We start from the raw sequence: 20183 nt of genomic DNA on the forward strand, positions 1-20183 counted from the left end.
AGGCCCTGGGAGATATTTTGGGATGGAAAAGGGGTCCCTCACATCCTACCATAATAGCAATAACTTCCGCTGCTGAAGTTATAAGTGGAAGGGGATCCAGTGAACTAGAATAATGGGGTATGTAGAGGGTATGTGCTTTCTGGAGAAAGAAGAGACAGCAAGCAGACAGCCTGTGTGAAGGATAGAAAAGCTCGTCTTGTTTGTGGTGTGTATGTTTTTTTACAGCTGCATGTAAACACTTATCTTACAAACCTACAACTTCTGAATGGCCAGAATGTGGCTATTCTCCATGGCCTTTGTCCTAACCCTCCTCTCTTCTTGCTTCTTTCTGTAATGCTGCTCCTTTGGGAGCTGTCAGAAAATCAGAAATGGTGCTGGGAGGTAACTCAAGAGCAGGGCAGGGCAGGGCTGATGAACTCACATTGGTTTCCCTATAAAACTGGCCTCTTCTACTTTCCTGTAATGTCACCAACTGCAGATCCGAGGCAGTGGTTCTCAGCCCTGGTACTTTATAGCTCCCAGGAGCCATGACAAAGTAAAACCATGGATGCCCCTTAGAGATTCTAGCCAGGATACTGGGCTATTCAGATGTGTCTGCAGGGTTAAGAATCAGAGTGAGGCCATCCAACATTAAAACAAACAAACAAACATTCTTTCTTCTATTTGAATACAAGGTTTTATTCCTACCGCCAACTAAACCAGCTGCCTGGTAGCATGAGTTTTGATAGAAGAAGGTATGGAAGGTGGGCTTAGGGCCACACAAAAGTGCTTGTAGACAGGCACTGCGAGATGGGACAGGTTTCCAGAGAGGAAGATGGGAGAGAGCCGAACAGGTATGACCTGCATTGTCCCTTATAGCATCAACTACAGATTGGTCCAGGAAGTTTTCAGGCAAGGGTGGGTGGCATGGATCATGTTGTGGATTAGTTTCTTGGAAATCTAACACTCCTTCTGTAGTTAATTTTGTGCTTTAGCTCACAAGTAGATTTAGCTCACATTGAACAGCTAGCGTTTAGGCTGCAGCCTCTTTGTAATTTAGAGTCTGCTTTGGTTCGCTGACAAGGACACTCTTTAGATTAGCGGGCTATGGTGATCATTCATGGTATGGCTGATGCTCAGAGAAGAGTGTGGACCCTCAGAATCATCACAGGAGATCCAGCCCTTTTACCAAAACTTGAGACATTTCAGGAGATTCTCACACTCTTCCTGATGAGTTAGATTTCATCAGAATGAGAACATTCAGTGCAGATAATTTGCTTTTAGGCAAGTCTCACTGTTTCCAAGTAGGATAGATGTTGTTTTCTCAGTGCTGGTGAAGCTTTCTTCACCAGTCTGCTGTTTCTTTTTCAGTGCGGTGCTCCTGGCTTTAGCAGCTCACCCCACAGGTAAGATTTTGTTTATTTATTTGTCTTACATTGCCCACTGACCCAGTGCTCTGACCCTGCTTATATCTCTGAGGGAAATTTTGTAAGAGAAAGTGGCTGCCTTCCAGGGTGTCAGGAATGGCCCCCATACTTGAAACTGCTCTTAATGTTCCGTCATGGAATTCACTGTCCATGCGCATGTGTGCACTCGCTCAGTCACTCGGTGGTGTCCAACGCTTTGCGACCCCATGGACTGTATCCCCCACCAGGCTCCTCTGTCCATGAGAGTCTTCAGGCAGGAATGCTGGGGTGGATTGCCATTTCCTCCTACTTTTATGTGAATTGGTAACAAATAAAACTGTGGTCTATATAAACAGTGCAGTTGTTTGTTGTTTGGAACGAAGTTGTGTAATGCACAACTTTGTGCAGCTCAAACAGCAGCCCCCTGCTTCAAAAAGCACACAGGTTTGTTAGACTAGATAATTAAGGCAGGTAGATATTAAGGTAGGAATTTGGTGTGCGAGATTACAGAAGCTCAGAATCTAGGAGATCCCTTGGAGATCAGTTTTTCCCAGTCTTATAAAGCCTGGTCACTTGACCTAAACTCTCTGATGGGTCTTGGTGATGTTTTCTCATAGGACCATAAGGTTAATTACAAAGTGTAAGCAACTGAAACAGGGGAGGAAACTCCCTCTCCTCCAGAAGTGTCCAAGTACTGCCCTGATTGAGCAGCTCCGGTTCCTGCCGGTGTGTTAGCTTTCTCATAGTACCCAGCCCTATGGGTAGTCTAGCCCATTTTTAAGACAGAGGGGACACTTCATTCTTTCCTGCTTGCTTATTACACTTTCCGTGTGAAATGTCCACCTCATAGACTGGGTGTGGGTCAGCCAGAGTGCTTTCAAGACTCCTTATATCTGTACCAATTAAGATACAGTAAGAGTCAGGACCCATGGGTGCAGTCTTTTTCTTTTTTTTTAAGGCTCTGTTAATTTCCTTCTTTTTTTCTTTTGGCCGTTTTGTACCACCTGTGGGATCTTAGTTCCCTAACTAGGGATTGAACCTGTGCTCCTTGCAGTAGACGCTGAGTCCTAACCACTGGACTGCCAGGGAATACCTTCTGTTAATTTCTGACATTTTAAAACAGGGCTTTATCCTTTTTGGTTTTGTCTTACCTCTTTTTTTTTTTACTTGTGTCTTCATTATTTGGTAGTACTTTCAAAACATTTTAAAATTGAAATATGATTTACACAAAGGAAATGCATATTCTTAAATGTACAGCTTGATCAGTTTTGACAAAGGTACACACCCATGTAACTCACACCTCTATCAAGATATAGAAAACATCTGTCACTCCAGAAAGTCTTCTCGTGCCCCTTCGTAGTCACTCCCTTCTTACCAACCACCAGAAGCCCCTACTGATCTGATTTCTGTTACCATACATAAGTTCTGTCTATTTGAGAGTCTCATACAAATCGAAACACATAGGAAGGATTCTTTTGTGTCTGGCTCTTGCCTTCAGCAGAGTGTTGAGGTTCATCCAGGTTGTTGTGTGTCTCACTAGTCTGTTGCCTTTATTGCTGATGAGTGTGCCAGTGTATGAACCTTTTGTTTATCCATTCACTTGATGATACGCACATGAATTGTTCCAGATTAGGGCTGGTATGAATAAAGTTGCCATCAACATTCTCGTAAAAGACTTTTTGTAGACTTAGTTTTCAGCCCTCTTGGATAAATACCTAGGAGTAGAATTTCTGGGTCTTAGAGTAGTCATATGTTTACCCTTGAAATAAAGTGCCAGTTTTCTAAAACATTTGTACCATTTTACCTCCCACCCAGCAGCTAGTGGTAAAGAACCCGCCTGCCAATGCAGGAGACATAAAAGATGCAGGTTTGATCCCTGGGGTGGGAAGATCCCCTGGAGGAGGGCGTGGAAACCCTCTCCAGTATTCTTGCTTGGAGAATCCCTAGGACAGAGGAGCCTAGCAGGCTATAGTCCATAGCGTTGCAAAGAGTCAGACATGACTGAAGTGACTTAACATGGAAGCACGCACCGTGGTGCATGAGGCTTCCGGTTCCTCCATGTCTTCACCAGCCTTTGGTGTTGTCTGTCTTATGTTAGCTGCTCTCCTAGGTGGGTGATGGTCTCTCAGTAGTGCTTTTGACTGAGCTGCCCTTCTCACTCCTGAGTAGCTAGAAGGATAAGCTTTCCTGTGATGCAGATGGTGTGGCTTAGAGACACACTTTTGGGGTGCACTGAGATGGGGTGGTAGGTAGGGACCAGGTAGCAGTTCTCTGTGTCCTGGGTGCAGACCCTGATGCTTCTCCCCTTTCAGGCATTTGGTTTGCTTCTTGGTGAGTGGGGTCTACATCTCCTTCTAATCTTTCAAAGTCACAGTTCATGCAGAAGCTCCAAGAATCTTGGAACCTTGCTTCCCCTGGGACTATTTTAGGTAAGAGTAGGGAAAAGAAATTCTTCCTCTGTTTGAAAGTTTGCATTTCCTCTTTGTGTGAGGTCCCTCTGCAGTGGCATTTTCAAGAGAGAACATTTCTTAGAACCAGAAGGGCAGGAGGACTTGCAGGAATCTGACCAGAAGTGACCTTGTCTCCTGGTGTCTATTGCTAGTACTGAGATAAAGCCAACAGTACTCACTACATCTTGGAACTGACCTTCTGCTTTCCCACTGATTCTGAGGACTGAAATGTGGTGAGAGGAAATTTTCCTGCTGTTCAAATATCAATTGTTCTTGGATGTAATAAGATCGTTGCCACACTTTTCACTGTAGCAATTTCATGCTCCATTATCTTCGGAGAGATGGGATTCACTCCCTCAGAGAGTCAGCAGAATTTTAACCGTGGAGTATGAGGATGAAGGCTTAACTCAGACCTTGGTGTGTAAGCAGTGTGTTGATGCCACAAGATAAGTTTACAGTGCTTGGACCACTTACTTTGTGCTTAAAGTGGGTGTTCTGCACTAGCTGTGAAGGAATGTTGTCTTTTGAGCATCCTTATACCTTTTTTAGGCTCCTGGGTTTAGTTCTTATGTGGTTGGGTCCAGCCAGCCACATACTGTAAGATCTTTAGGGCTAATTTTGTAGCATAGTTGAGAAGCTGGTGTACACCCTCTCTGTTAAAGTGAAAAAAGAGGCCAACTAAAGTCATCAGAGGAGAAGCATTGGGGGTCGATTTGAGATTGATTGGGCTCCCCTGGTGGCTCAGACCATAAAGAATCTGCCTGCAATGCAGGATGCCCAGATTTCATCCCTGGATCGGGGAGATCCCCTGGAGAAGGAAATGGCAACCCACTCCAGTATTCTTTCTTGAAGAATCCCAGGGATAGAGGAGCCTGGTGGGCTACAGTCCATGGGGTCACAAAGAGTTGGACATAACTGAGCGACTAACATAAAACTTCAGATTGAAGACCAGCAGAACCAAGTGGAAGGTGTTTGGAACATTCTCTGTAGGGAAAGCAGGAGGTGTTGAGGTCTCCCGGCTACTCTTGGTTCACTAGTTCTTGTTATTTGTCAGAGATGGCCCTAACACAATGGATACAAGTGATGAATAATCACAGAATCGTTGCTGTCAAGAACGGGATGGTTCTAGAAGAGACCGTCATGGGATCAACTACATGACAAATGTGTGGAGGTTTTAGAAATGGCTCAACGAGAAGAGCCAGCTATGCTCTCTCTTGCTCTCAGTAATGTATGTGATCAATTTTTTAGGATTTGGGTGAGGATTATTATGTAACTGGTCAATTCCTTGGGATGGTGATTTTTTTTGCTTTATCTTCCTCCCTCCCTATCTACTCATGACCACTCCACTGCCCTTCAGATCTCTCCACAGCTTGGGCTGGGCCATCAAGACCACCCCTTGCTCCCATCTCCCTGTTCTGGGCACCAGGAGCCCAGTTCACCTCCCCTGAGTGAGGCGGTAGCACCCAAGGAAATATGAGGTGTGCGTTTAATGTATTCCTCTCTGCCTAGTCCTCCTGATCACACTGACTGTACTGCAGTCTCCCTCACTCTGAAAGGGAGGTTGGGAAAAAGCCAAGAACCAACAGCCGCCAAAGAGACAGAACAAAGCCTTGGAGAACATCCTTCCACCCTCCCTCCCGGCAGGGGCTTGGGGCCGCCCGCTAGGATCCGGATGCTCAAGGATACCCTGGCTGTCGCTTCTGGAAGAAAAGGGCCTTCAGAAGCAGCGGAGCTCTTCATGCACTTTACACGTCTGGGCCTGATGTTGGTTACAAAGTCCCTCCACCCAAATAAGTCTAGAGTAGACGACAGAGGGGTTCAGTGGGGCCGAATATAAAGAGAAACAAAACTCTTAGCCTTTTGCTGGGCTGTAAGAAAACCAGATCCTTGAAGACCCTCTCACTTTAAACGCAGGTACATATGCACCAACCAAACCAAACAAAATCATGATAGTTACGGTAGAAAAAAAGCAACCTTCCAGAGAAATGGAATTCACACCTTTCTTTCCCAATTGATGGTGGAATCATTTGAGATCATTTTTTTAATTTAATTTTTTTAACACCACAATCATTTTGTATTGGGGTATAGCCAATTAACAATCTTGTGATAGTTTCAGATGAACAGCGAAGGGACCATTTGAGATTATCTAAGGCTGAGGAAGTGTAGCATGCACTGTGTCTTTTGTTCTGAAACTGTTGGTTAATAAGCTTAGTGATCTAATTTTACATATGGTAATGTATATGTCTCAATGCTACTCTCTCAATTCATCCCACCCTCTCTTTCGCCCGCCGATTGTCCACAAGTCTGTTCTATATGTCTGCCTCTCCATTGGTGTCTTGCAAATAGGTTCGTTAGTACCAGCCAGTGGAAATTCACTGGGAACTCAAATCTGGTGCTCTGTGACAAACTGGAGAGGTGGGATGGGGTGGGAGGTAGGAGGAGGTTCAGGAGGGAGGGGACGTGTGTATACCTATGGCTGATTCATGTTGGTGTATGGCAGAAACCAGCACAGCAGTTGTAAAGCAATTATCCTCTAATTAAAACATTAAAAAAAGAAAAAGGGATGCAGAATGTTCCACTGCCCCTACCGTGCTGTGAATACTCAGGAAAATCAGCCTTTCTGGCTCCAGACCATCCAGAACTGAGAGACAGACCCAGGCCTAGGGGTCTTGAAGGCCTGGCGCCTCCAGAATCTCAGAAATCCGAGATTTGGAAGGATTAGGCTCTCTGCCGTGGAAATGCTTAATTCCTTTTCTCTGGACATTTTTGGAAGGCTTTCTGCTTTTTTAATCTCCTGACTTCTTGTTTGTGACCAAGTTCAAATTCCAGAGAGGGAAGCAGCCAATATGTGTGATTTTTCCTCTTGCACCAAGTGGAACTAAAAGAATGAACTTACTTCACTAGAAATAAATGTACCCTTTGGACCTTAAACTAAAATGAGTATGCATGGCCATTGGCCCCTGCTCTCTTTGTGTGGTAATTAAAACACAAAAATGAGAGAAGATGTCAGAGGCATGCACTCATGATCCTTTTTTAGATATAAGAAAAAAAAATAGAAAAATCTTAGAAAATAAAAAAGATTCTTTTTGTCCTATACTCTGGCTGAGGCAGAGGTGGCTGCCGGGTGAAGAGTAAAGATCTTAGCGTTTGGAGTGACCAGGGTCCATGGTCTAGCTCCAGAGTTCAAGAGTTGTGCAATCTCAGACACTTCACTTCTCTGAGCTCCAGTTGAAATGGGGATAAGAAAGCCTCACAGATTGCTACAAGGATTGAAAAACCAATGTACAGAAAGCTTTTAGCACAGAGTCCTGCTCAGGGCAGGCTCTCACGAAATGGGTGATAACTGTCATCATACTTGGGCTTACCAGTGGCTCTAGTGGTAAAGAACCTGCCTGCCAGTGCAGGAGATGCAAGAGACGTAGGTTCGATGCCTGGGTTGGGAAGATCCCCTGAGGGAGGGCATGGCAACCCACTCCAGTATTCTTGCCTGAATCCCATGGACAGAGGAGCCTGGTGGGCTACAGTCCATGGGGTCGCAAAGAGTCAGATGCGACTAAAGTGACTTAGCACAGCACATCATACTCCTATTAATATATTAAGACAGTGCTGATGACATAGAGACCCTCAAATGCTGGAGTGAATTCGCTGATATAGTGCATTTCTGGGCAGCTGGGGGCAGGGGGCTTTCGGGCCTTGTGTGTCAACTCTTGCTGTTTCCACCAGGTGATCTCTTCAGTGTCCTAGACTTTCCGTTCCTGTATTTCTACAGATTCCACGGCAGCTGCTGTGCCAGGTAATCCCAGCTTGTAAAGCCCCTCACACTGTGGATCTCTATGTTTCTGTACTACCACCTGTGTCTTTGTGAAGCCCAGGCTCACTGCCTGAATGTGCAGCAGAAGAAAATGGTACCCAGTGCCAATGAGGAAGATTCCCCCCTCGGCCATCAGAGGGCTGTTAAAGGACATTCTTGGATGCTCAGAGCTGGCCTGGGACCTGCGAGGTCCCCTGTCCTGAATAATTTTCTTGGCCAGAGCAGTGGTTTTCAGAACTGCAGGAGTGAGCAAACTCTCCCACTTTTTTTCTCTCCCACAAGCAGTTCTTAAACAGAACTTCAGCGTGTAAAAATGATGAAACTGATTCAGTTCAAGGCAAGATTGGGATGCAGATTCACACCTTGTCAACTTCTGCCTTGACTTCTCTCTTGTTTCTAAGGAGGGACCTCCAAAAACCTTGACTGAACCCTAAGACTCTGAGAGACAGATTTTGAAACCAACAGCTAGGAGCTATCTAGACCACAAGGTGATCCCTAATATTTGGCTTTGGGAAGGATCAGAGATGTGGACCAATTAGATGGATTCACCTGCCAGTGCAGGAAATGCAGGAGACATGGGTTCAATCCCTGGATCGAGAAGATTTCTTGGAGGAGGGCATGGCAACCCACTCCAGTATTCTGGCCTAAAGAATCCCATGGACTGAAGAACGGGGCCGGCTACAGTCCATGGGGTTGCAAAGAGTTGGACATGACTGAACGTCTGAGCATCACAGATAAACAGAAATTCATCCCATCCTACCCACCCTCTTTCCTGCATGAGCCCCACTTCACTTGACTTTCTTGTGCTGAGAAATGGAAAGGCTTCTGTGGATAATCTCAAAGGATGGGTTCTTTTTTTTTTTTTTTTTATCATTTTTTTTAAACATTCTTATGTATTTATTTGGCTGCTCCAGGTCTTAGTTGCAGCATGTGGGATCTAGTCCCCTGACCAGGGATCAAAGCCAGGCTGCCTGCATTGGGAGTGCAGAGTCAGCCTCTGGACCACCAGGGAAGTCTCAAAAACATGGATTCTGATATATTTAAAGACTAGGGTTGAATTCTAGCTTTGCTATTTGCTCCTTTGTGTCTTTGGGCAAGTTATCCTAGTTCTCTCAAACCTTAGTTTTCTCATCTGTAAAATGAAAAGATCAAACCAATACAGGATGACTGTGTATATGAAATAAGGTACATAAAGTTCTAAGCATCTTGCCCAGCCCAGCAATGGTGGGCATTATTATTATCTGTAAATAGAATGTCAACAGACCAGGAGCAATTGCTGCATGAAAGCCAGACTACTTGTTCCCACACAGAAGAGGTTGTGCCTTGTGAAGCAGTGATTCTTCACAGAGTCAAAAGCTGATATGCAGGCTAGGTGCTGTTTCTGATGGGGGTGTGTTAGCACACACACAGACTTAATATTATAGAGTATGTTCCTGCATTTGGGGCTTCCCTGGTGGCTCAGATGGTAAAGAATCTACCTGCAATGCAGGAGTTTCAGGAGACCCAGGTTCAATCCCTGGGTGGGGAAGATCCCCTTGAAAAGGGAATGGCTACCCACTCTAGTATTCTTGACTGGAGAATCCCATGGACAGAGGTACCTGGTGGGCTACAGTCCATGGGGTCGCAAAAGAGTTGGACATGGCTGAGTGCTAACACTTTTCTGCATTTGAGGCTCAGAATGATTTTTAAAAAAAAATCATCTTCAGAGAAGTTTTAGAAAAGCACTGACAGAATTCATCTGCTCAGTTCCTGTCTCTTTGCTCAGGCCTTGTCACTTGCCTGTTAGCTAGGATTTGTGGTGCGAGTGTCCATGGACTTGCTTCCCTTTGAGCCTGGTTATTTGGCCGTGTTGGGTGACCAGGATGTGGTGGGAGGGTACCAGGTTTGGTTAATTTGATCAGAGCAACAGAGTTCACGGCCCATGGGTGATGGCTTTGTGGGGTGATCTTCTGCCTCCATTTCTGTCCCTTTTAAGCTGTCTCGTAACCTAACATTAAAAATCAGGTTTTTTCATTTAAAAGATTCGGAAATCTTTACTTGAGTTAGTTTGACTCTCTATTACGTTCTGCATCTCACTTTAGCACACGCAGAGCTTACCCTCTTTTAAGAATGTATCAGAGCCTCCATGTTGGTCCAGTGGTTAAGAATCCACCTGCCAATGCGGGGGACATGGGTTTAAATCCATGATCTGGGAAGATTCCACGTGCCATGGGGCAATTAAGCCTGTATGCCCTATAGCCCATGCTCCACAAGTAGAGAGTAGCACCCCCTCTGCCACAACTCACTGCAACTAGGGAAAGCCTGTGTGCAGCAACAAAGACCCAGCACAGCCAAAACTTAAAAAAAAAAAGTAAAATTAAAAAAAAACAGTGTCTCAGTTTTCCCCATGTCACCTCATGGCTCCCCTATAACTGTATCTCAGACTACAAGCAGTCACCTTCAGAGGTCCTGGGGGAGCTCAGGAGGGGTCATGGAGGCCTGAGGGGTCAGAGGCTCCATTAACAGGGAGCCCCAGGCTCCCTCACTCCTGGGGTCCGCCCAGTGCTTTTTAAGACTGCCTCCACATCGAGGGGTAGGCAAGCTGGAAGTAGAAGAGCTGGATGAGGGCAGGACCCATGAATCATTTAGAAATGATTAACCGACATGGAAGTCAGGTGATGGGAAGGACTCATGGGTAACTTTCAGGAGCATGTTGGTTACAGACCAGGGGTAGCTCAGTCCTCGCAGAGTCTGTGCTGAGGGGAAGGGTCGACATGGAACCGTGCCCTCAGGAGAGGACAGGAGGAGCCCCAAGCGGACTGAGGTATGGCAGGTGAGAGCCAGGCACCTGTGATGTTGGGGCTGCAGGGCATGGATGCCACCAAGAGGAACCCTGGAGGGCCGGCCACCTCACTGACCCCTGCCAGCCTTGCAGTCACAGGCACCCGGAGCGTCTCACTCCATCTCTCCGGCCGAGAGCACATTTCCACAGGTCTGAAGGGCCATGGAGAGCTTGGAAGAGCCAGGAAACCTGGACCCTAATTGTGTCTCTGCCTTAGTTTGCTTGTTAGTGAAATGAGACTTCGGGCTGGGGAGCCTTTCTCTTTTGGAGATCTGATTCCCTTCAGGTGGGATGAAATGACCATCCTTATTCCTGCTTTGAGAACATAGAACTGAACCTGGGGCAAGAAAAAAAGGGGGAAAAAATGGGAATTTGGTCAAGGTTACAGGGGTCGGTGAGCACAGCCAGGAACAGAATTGCAGGTCACCGGATTCCCAGCCTCCTGCTTCCCCACAGGGGATCCTGTCGGGGCGACTCAATGCCTTAATCCAGAGCGGGCTGGGCTCCCGGCTCCCATGCCTGCAGAGACAGACCTGTGGAAACTTTGCAGGCTGTTTGGCCAAACGGGCTGGATTGTACACAGAGGAAACCTAATCCCCGTTTCTGGTTCTGCCCCAAGAATGTGAGCTCATCTAATCTAATGAAGTGAAGGCGCGTATGTCTGTGAAATCTGGCCTTAGGTGTGTTTAATCAGTTCAACCTGCTTCTAAGTACACCTGTCAAGACACTTATGTAATGCCTGCTGAGACCAAGGCACCTTGTTTGAGTCTGTTCGGGAAATACAGAGATGCCCAAGATGGGACCCCTCCCTCTCAGGGCTCATGAGCTAAGTGGGAGCCACACCCCAGAGCCCATAATAGAGGTCAGATGGCAGGATGGCACCCGACACCCCTGAAAGTACAAAGGAGGAGATACGTAGAGGTCACACCCCTGGAAGGCCAGTCTCAGGTCCCCTTGGGAAGTGAGGGCTCTTTCAGGCTTTATTCCAGATGCATCTCTTCAGTGTAGATCCCCTTGTTTTGGGGACTTCTATTATGCAGCCTTCCCCTTGAACAGCAAGGAGATCAAATCAGTCGATCCTAAAGGAAATCAACCCTGTATATTCATTTGGAAGGACCAATGCTGAAGGTGAAGCTGTAATACTTTGGCCACCTGATGCGAAGAGCCGACTCATTGGAAAAGACCCTGATGCTGGGAAAGATTGAAGGTGGGAGGAGAAGGGGGCGACAGAGGATGAGATGGTTGGATGGCATCACCAACTCAATGGACATGGGTGTGAGCAAACTCCAAGAGATAGTGAAGGTCAGGGAGGCCTGGGGTGCTGCAGTCCGACTTAGCAACTGAACAACAACAACCCCTTTAGATTCTTTTTTGTTTAAACTTCTTATTTTACATTGGAGTATAGCTGACTAACAATATTGTAATTGTTTCAGGTGGACAGCAAAGGGACTCGACCATACATTTATCTGTTCTCCCCCAAACACCCCTCCCATCTAGGCTGCCACTTAACATTGAGCAGAGTTCCCTCGGTTCTTACCTTGAACCTAGGGGCCAGTCCACACCCTCTGACTTCATATGATGAGTGTTTCCTTGGAAGTCTTTTCCTAACAGTTTGTTTTGCTTGAAAAAAAAAAAAAGTTGAAGCTCTGCCTTGGCAAACACCAAGCTCCAGAAGTATTATAGGAGGGAGCAGGAGATACTGTCCTCCAGATTTTTTTTTTTCTTTCATGATTTGCCCAGATATCTCCCAGATTTATGTACCCACTCCCCACCTCCAGGGAAATGATCTCATCATAGCTCCTTGGCATAGCAGAGTTTAATGGGTTTTTTTAACTTTTGATGTTTTTATCCAGAGATCACTAGAAAACAGAGGTGAGATAGAGGAGTTGTAATAACTAAAAATTGACTAATGTTTGTAAAGGTAAATTTAAAATGTCACAGAAAATAGCTACTGGCTATAGGAAGATAAGTCTCACTTTAAAAAGTCTATTTTCTCCTTGCAGCGGATTTTTAGGATTCTTTCTCATGTTCAGCACCATGAAGCTAAAAAGCCTTATGGCCCCGGGGCAGTGTGCAGCCTGGATTTTCTTTGCTAAGGTAAGAGGGAGGGAGAGGGTGGAGAACCCATCTCAGGAGCTCTTGTGTCCAGGGTTCTCAGAGCCCATGTGCTTCAGGTTGGTCTTCAGGGACTCATCTCTAGTTACTGACCCTGAATCTGATCCTTCACTTTTTTGGGGTACAATTTCTGAGAGCTTCTGCCTATGTTAGTCCTCCCTGGTGGCTCAGACGGTAAAGAATCCTGTCAATAGACACAAGTTTGATCCCTGGGTTGGGAAGATCCCCTGGAGGAGGACATGGCAGCCCACTCCAGTATTCTTGCCTGGAGAATCCCATGGACAGAGGAGCCTCGTGGTCTGCAGTTCATGGGATTGCAGAGTCAGACAAGACTGACGCAACTTGGCAGGCATGCGTGCATGGTTGATTTACAATGTTGAGTTTCTGCTATACAGAAAAGTGAGTTAGTTATACATATATCCACTCATTGTTAGATTATTTTCCCATATAGGTCATTACAGAGTATTGAGTAGAGTTCTCAATGCGTGCTGTGTAGTAGCTTCTTACTAGTTGTCTATTTTGAGTATAGTAGTGTGTACGTGTCAATTCCAATTTTCCGGTTTATCCCTCCCCTTCCCCCCTTGGTAATCATAAGTTTGTTTCCTTTGCCTGTGAGTCTATTTTGTATATAGAGTCATCTGTATTATTTTTTAGATTACATATACAGGTGATATCATATAATATTTGTCTTTCTCTGACGTACTTCACTTAGTATCAGAGTCTCTAGGTCCGTCCATATTGCTGCAGATGGCATTATTTCCCTTTTTTATGGCTGAGTAATATTCTGCTGTATATATGTACCTCATCTTCTTTATCCATCCTCTGTCAGTGGACATTTAGGTTGCTTCCATGTCTTGGTTATTGTAAATAATGCTTCAGTGAACACTGGTATGCATGTATGGGAAGAAATACATTTAACTAGACTGGGAGGAACTTTGGGGAAGTAGGAGAAAATTGGGCACAGAAGAGTCAGTTTATAGGAGTCCCTAAAAGCCAAGCTACAGAGACCATTGTGGACTTTTGAATGAGACTGACCAAGGGTAATTTTTTTTTTTTTTTCTGATGCCCCTCATGGCTTGTGGGATCTCAGTTTCCTGACCAGGGATTGAGCCCGAGTCATGGCAGTGAAAGCCTGGAATCCTAACCACTAGGCCACCAGGGAGGTCCCCTGAAGGTAATGTTTTAAGCAGATTAATAAGGTGACAGTGCTTAAGACAGATTGGAAATGACTTCCAAGCATTTAGAAGAGAGGTGAATCAAGGTAGAGATGGCAGGAAGAAAGGTGAAAGGTCAGGCTTGACTTATAATTTGATGGAACCTGAGTGTCCTGCATCTCCTGCATTGGCAGGTGGATTCTTTACCACTCAGCCACCTGGGAAGCCTGACTTATAATTAGAAGGAAAATACATTTTAATTATACAGTTTGTCCTATAACTGGTATGTGATATGATAAAATTAGCTAACAAAGACTCAGATCATTTTAGAACAGATTTGAGGGATAGTTTGGACAAAGGAATGATGAATATTGCTGTTTGTTATTGTTTAGTCACTAAGCCGTGTCCAATTCTTTGTGATCCCATTGACTGTAGCCCACCAGGCTTCTATGTCCATGGGACTTCCCAGATGAGAATACTGGAGTGAGATGCCATTTCCTTCTCAAGGGGATCTCCCCAGCCCAGGAATAGAACCTGCATCTCCTGCATTGACTGGTGGATTCTTTGCCACTGAGCCACGGGGGAAGCCCAGTGATGAATATGGAAGGTGACAAATGGCTCCAAAGTTTTTGCTAGAGACGAATGAGATCTGTGGCCTTAATAAACAGAAATGGGGGTGATTATGAAAGAACATCCTTTAGGAGAAAGCTGGCAATATACATTTTAGACAGATGTGTATAGTGATAAAACATCTGCATGGAGCTCTTTTGTGTTGGAAACATGGGGTGAAATGTAGGTGAGTGTTCAGGGATTTGTCCATTTGGGCTTCGCCTATAGAAAGATGCAGTTGAAATCAAGAAAACCTATCCATCAAGAGAGTGAAACCTATCCACTAAGAGAGTGAAAGGATTTGAGGAGAGCAGAGCAGAGTCCTAGGACTTAGCCTGGGAGAAACTTAGATACCAGGGGCCAATAATGAGCAGGAAAGAAAAGTCATAGCTGGAAGGTAGAGGGGATCAGAGAAGTTCAGAGCAGGGAAGTCTAAAGGAGAATTGTAAGGAGTAAAGCAGAATGCCACCCAAAGGTCAAAGCGATCACACTAAGAGTCTAGAGCAGACACTTTGCTGGGCTATGTGGAAACAGTTTAAGGAGAAGGGCAGGAGTGGGAGGGGGCAGGGGGGATCATAAACACTCAACAGTACCTAAGATGTGGAGAGAAGATTGTGACTGGTGGTGGGCAGAGCTAATGAAGATAACTTCTTTTCTAGGAAAAGAGGGACTTGGGTGAGCTTGAAAGTAGAGAAGGAGACACCCTGATACAGAGATTTCATGATGCTAGAGAATGAGGAGAAATTTTGGAAAATAAGTTTCAAAGGGAAGTGGAAGGAGTGTGTGTGGGGGGGTGGGTGGGGGGAGGGGAATGTAAAACCTTTATCCTGGGCTTTACTTGAAGGTAGAGGGCTTCCCAGGTAGCTCAGTGGTAAAGAATCTGCCTGCCAGTGCCAGAGATGCTGTAGATGCAGGATCCATCCCTGGGTTGGGAAGATCCCTAAGGAAATGACAAATCAAGCCAGAGGAACCTGGTGGGCTACAGTCCATGGGGTTGCAAAGAGTCAGACATGGCTGAGCACACATGCACTCATGGGAAGGTAGACAGGCTGTTCTCTGAGTCACGTGGCAGAGGAACTGGGATTCCCGGGAATTCAGGGGAGGAAAGACTGACTTTGATCACGATGCACTGAACCCCTTTAGTCCTCAGTTTTTTTGTCCATAAAGCAAGGGATCTGGACCAGAAGATAGAAAGATAATTAAAAAACATGATTCTGACAGGGAATGGCTCATACTTGGGACTAAATGCTGATGGCATGTACATCCAATTGTAGGATTATCTATTATGAAGATCTGCTGGGAACCATATCATTGATTGTCAGTGCCTACTTAGTAAGACGTGTGCCAGATTTTAAAAGTCTTTCATAGAACTGATCAGAATAAAGTAGCAAGCCACTTAGCCATCGGACTTTCTTTCATCTCTATTATCAAATTCCATCTTCTCCTTGGGAAGATAATGTATAAAGGCCATACATACATTATGTATAAAGGCCATAAGATATGTATAAAGATTATACCAAAATGTTCATCTGTGTTCTTATTTAGAGTCTTTGTTATTGCTTTTTGTTGTTGCTGCATGCATGCTCAGTCATATCCAACTGTTTGTGACCCCATGGACTGTAGCCCACCAGGCTCTTCTGTCCATGGGATTCTCCAGGCAAGAATACTGGAGTGGGTTGTCATGCTCTCCTCCAGAGGATCTTCCCAACCCTGGGATCAAACCTGTGTCTCCAGCATCTCCTGCACTGGAAGGCAGGTTATTTACCACTAGCACCACCTGAGAAGCCCCTGTGAGATAATGCATGTAAGGATAAACCACAGAGTGCTATGCAAACACAGAGCATGGTGTAGAATCACTTAAACCGTGACCAAGACTGGATTTATGAACTAGCTCTGAGTCCCAGCTTGGCCATACTTTCTAGGTGTGTGCTTTGTTTTCTCATCTATAAACAAATATAATAATAATGTGTACTTTCAGAGAGGACTGGATAATATTTAGACAGCCCTGGAATAGTGAGTGTTGGGCAGCTGACAGGCCCTCCTTGGCCCTGTTGACCCCTGGTTTAATTCTTCCACCAGATTAACCCATGCTTTCCTGAGTCTGCATTTCCCATTTGTATTTGCTGGTTCTAGATTGTGAATTGAGTTGGGAACTGCATGCTCCAGGCTCTGCTCAGAGATCAAAGCTCAGGAGAATAGACTCTCTCACAGCATATTTCATGAGACACTGCCTAACAAAGATGCAATTGATGTAACATTCACAATGTTTTTCTGCCTATATAAAGAGTCATTGATTCAGAGCAGTTGCTGTGCCTGTGAAAATGTGTGTTTTTTGGTCTCTGTGGAGACCACCTCTGGCTGTTCTGTGACCACCAGACTTAATTATACACTGGGGTTGCCAAGGGAGCCTGCAGAGCTGTCTCCATAACAACACATCCTTGTGCAGTAAAAGGACCGCAGTCCTGAACTGTTTTCCATTTAGGAGTTTCTCTTAAAAGAGTTGAGAAAGTTGTGCTGGGAAGTAGCGGCCTTCTTTTGATTTATCCTTAGGAAGAACTCTTGAGTGGATGGGAATTGTTCTGAGTTTTGACCTCCTCTTGCTCAGGGTGTTTGGCCAGGTCTCGGGAGCATGACCTGGCATCTTCCTTTTTCCCAGTCACATGTTGACATTTCTCTTGACCTATTGCCAAGATATTGAACTGAGAAGGAAGCTTGGCTAAGTGAGTTTCAACGTGTTTTAAGTATAGGATGAACTTGTGAAAATGTCCTCAACAGATGCTGTGATGGTTTGGTGTTTGGAATTTTCGAATGTCTCCCAAGACCATGGGGGAAATGCTTGCTGTTTCTGGTAGAACTGCAAAAAATGAAAAAGAAGAAGCAGCCTAGTGTCTTTTATAATGGAATCACACAGATTTCATAACTTTTAAATAACATAATTTTTTTCCATCAAATTTTTTTTTTCTGATGTATTTGCAGGAAAGTTTCAGAGCTTAACATGAAGTCATACCTTGAACTTCTGAGAAAGTAACAAGTAAACAAATCCTTCAGGTTCTGGAATAGATGTAGATTCAGTTTCTGGTGCATACATGCTTGTTTGCACACACACACACAGATTGCAGAAAGGTCCTGGAAGTACAGTTGTGATCCCCATCACACTTTGCTCTCTCTGGTTCTAGTCTACACTGAACAGAGTGTTAGTTCTCCTCTGTCTTCTACTTCCTACTCTGTTACAACTCTTACTTTTTTTTTTTTTTCCAGTTTCATACAAATGTAACTGTCACATGGCACGGTATTAGTTTAAGATGTGCAACGTGGTGATTTGATATTCATGTATACAAATGATCACCACAATATATTTAGTTACATCCCTTACCTCCCATAGTTACAGAAAATATAGATTTGCTTTGTGAATTTGCCTGTCATCCTTCTCCATGTCATTCTGGTTTAGTATATGTGCTGCTGAAACAAACACTGTTACTTCTTTTTCCTTATCATCATCATCCCCATCATCTTCATCACCACCTGTTGGTGTGGAGAGCCTGTTGCTATCTTTCCTCGCTTCCTAGGTGGTAAAAGGTAATCCCCAAAGAGAAGGTTACTCCCCTCAGTTGATTACTGGTATTGCGTGCTCAGTCATGTCTGACTCTTTGTGACGCCATGGACTGTAGCCCACCAGGCTCCTCTGTCCATGGGATTCTCCAGGCAAGAATACTGGAATGGGTTGCCATTTCCTACTCCAAGGGATCTTCACGACCCAGGGATCGAACTTGAGTCTCCTGTGTCTCCTGCATTGGCAGGCAGATTCTTTAACCACTGTGCCACCTAGGAAGCCCTTCCCCTCACTTTGGGATTTGCATTTCTTCCTATTTTCTCAGCTTCTTTAGACTCCTCACTCGTTCTTCCTGTCACATTTAAAATCTCATTTGAACAGATTACTTTCTGGGTAGCAGTTATATTTCTTTATTTCCTTCCTCAAGCTGTTATTCAGCACCTTAATGTGTTCTGGAATGGTCTGATGAAAAGAAATTATTCAACCCAATGTAGCTGTAGCTTTTTTTTTTTTCAATTTTTCTTTTTAGCTGTAACTTTTATGTTGAAAGAGTGTGCTTACAAAATCTAATCATGACTGTTTCCTAATTAAATCATTTTTCTTTTTCACAGTCTAAGTGGCTAGGGCAATGAGAAAAAATTTTTCATGGAAAATGGAAACTTAGAGGCAGCAGCATAATTTCCTTTACAGTCTCTAACTGGGCAATAATAACATGTCTATGTCTTTCCATGACATCACCGCTGAGGCAATGGGAGCGTGAAATAGCAAGTTCAGAAGCTGCTCTGTGTTTGTTGAACTATATGGAAACAGTCAGCAAGAAGCTGGTTATCTGGGAATTATTCGTTTATAAGCAAGGTTTTCCCAGAGGACACGTGAGAGGGGAAATACAGTTTTGGACTGAGGGGGGGAAATTAAATTCCATTTCCTTTTGTCAAAATAATTCCTAGGGAAGTGAGTGATGTTAATGGACATTTTGCTATTTTGGATAAGGTTGTTGTTTTTTCTTGTTTCCCATTATGAACTCCTGATTTTTTTCTGGGCTATTTTTAGTGCTATTGATCATCACAGTGTTCTCTGCTGCAAAAATGTGATAACGATTCTGGACTTCTCAACTGTTGACCTGAATGAATTTGCTTTAAAGGAAATACCCGGAATTTCTGCCCATGTTCTGACTGCAAGGTTTATAGGAATTCTGTCAGTATCCAAGATAATTTATAATACCTACCACCCTTATGGCAGAAAGTGAAGAGGAGCTAAAAAGCCTCTTGATGAAAGTGAAAGAGGAGAGTGAAAAAGTTGTGGCTTAAAGCTCAACATTCAGAAAACGAAGATCGTGGCATCCAGTCCCATCACTTCATGGGAAATAGACGGGGAAACAGTGGAAACAGTGTCAGACTTTATCTTTTGGGGCTCCAAAATCACCGCAGATGGTGACTGCAGCCAAGAAATTAAAAGACGCTTACTCCTTGGAAGGAAAGTTATAACCAACCTAGATAGCATATTCAAAAGCAGGGACGTTACTTTGCCGACTAAGGTCCGTCTAGTCAAGGCTATGGTTTTTCCTGTGGTCATGTATGGATGTGAGAGTTGGACTGTGAAGAAGGCTGAGTGCTGAAGAATTGATGCTTTTGAACTGTGGTGTTGGAGAAGACTCTTGAGAATCCCTTGGACTGCAAGGAGATCCAACTAGTCCATTCTGAAGGAGATCAACCCTGGGATTTCTTTGGAGGGAATGATGCTGAAGCTGAAACTCCAGTACTTTGGCCACCTCATGCAAAGAGTTGACTCATTGGAAAAGACTCTGATGCTGGGAGGGATTGGGGGTAGTAGGAGAAGGAGACGACCGAGGATGGGATGGCTGGATGGCATCACTGACTCGATGGACATGAGTCTGAGTGAACTCCGGGAGATGGTGATGGGCAGGGAGGCCTGGCGTGCTGCGATTCATGGGGTCACAAAGAGTCGGACACGACTGAGCGACTGAACTGAACTGAACTGAAATTAAAGTTATTGGCAATACAAAGAGCAGTTAATTGGGAAAGTTTACAGGGCCTCCGCTGTGGGAATAAATTGGTGTTTCCTTGGTTCATTGTGGATACAATAAATGATGGCTGAGTGAATGCTGATTTTATGCATCTTTGCAGGCTTGTGCACTCAGATCAGAAATGTACAATTCTGCACATTTCTTGTAAAGTTCCTTCCACTGCCCCCAGTTATGCTCTTATAATGTATGTGCCTCTGTCTTTAGCTGTGCCACTAATCCTGTTTGAGTTCATTTTTCCTTATGG

At 44.7% G+C, this 20183-nt stretch overlaps 1 protein-coding gene across 2 annotated transcripts in view; it reads left to right on the forward strand.

Moving 5' to 3' along the window:
- Positions 1 to 20183, forward strand: part of TMEM241 (transmembrane protein 241) — a 114391-nt gene that overhangs the window by 59892 nt on the left and 34316 nt on the right. Inside the window, exons 11-14 of one of the 2 annotated variants that reach the window (XM_052660466.1) lie at positions 1351 to 1385; positions 7559 to 7628; positions 12471 to 12564; positions 18946 to 19271. In XM_052660466.1, coding sequence (XP_052516426.1) covers positions 1351 to 1385; positions 7559 to 7628; positions 12471 to 12564; positions 18946 to 18954 — 208 coding nt within the window. In that variant the 3' untranslated portion in view covers positions 18955 to 19271. Of the gene's footprint in view, positions 1 to 1350; positions 1386 to 7558; positions 7629 to 12470; positions 12565 to 18945; positions 19272 to 20183 lie in introns of those variants that run through there. The other variant, XM_052660465.1, reaches the window with a different exon arrangement.

The sequence above is a fragment of the Budorcas taxicolor genome, chromosome 22 (genome assembly GCF_023091745.1).
Source record: "Budorcas taxicolor isolate Tak-1 chromosome 22, Takin1.1, whole genome shotgun sequence".
Lineage (NCBI taxonomy): Eukaryota > Metazoa > Chordata > Mammalia > Artiodactyla > Bovidae > Budorcas > Budorcas taxicolor.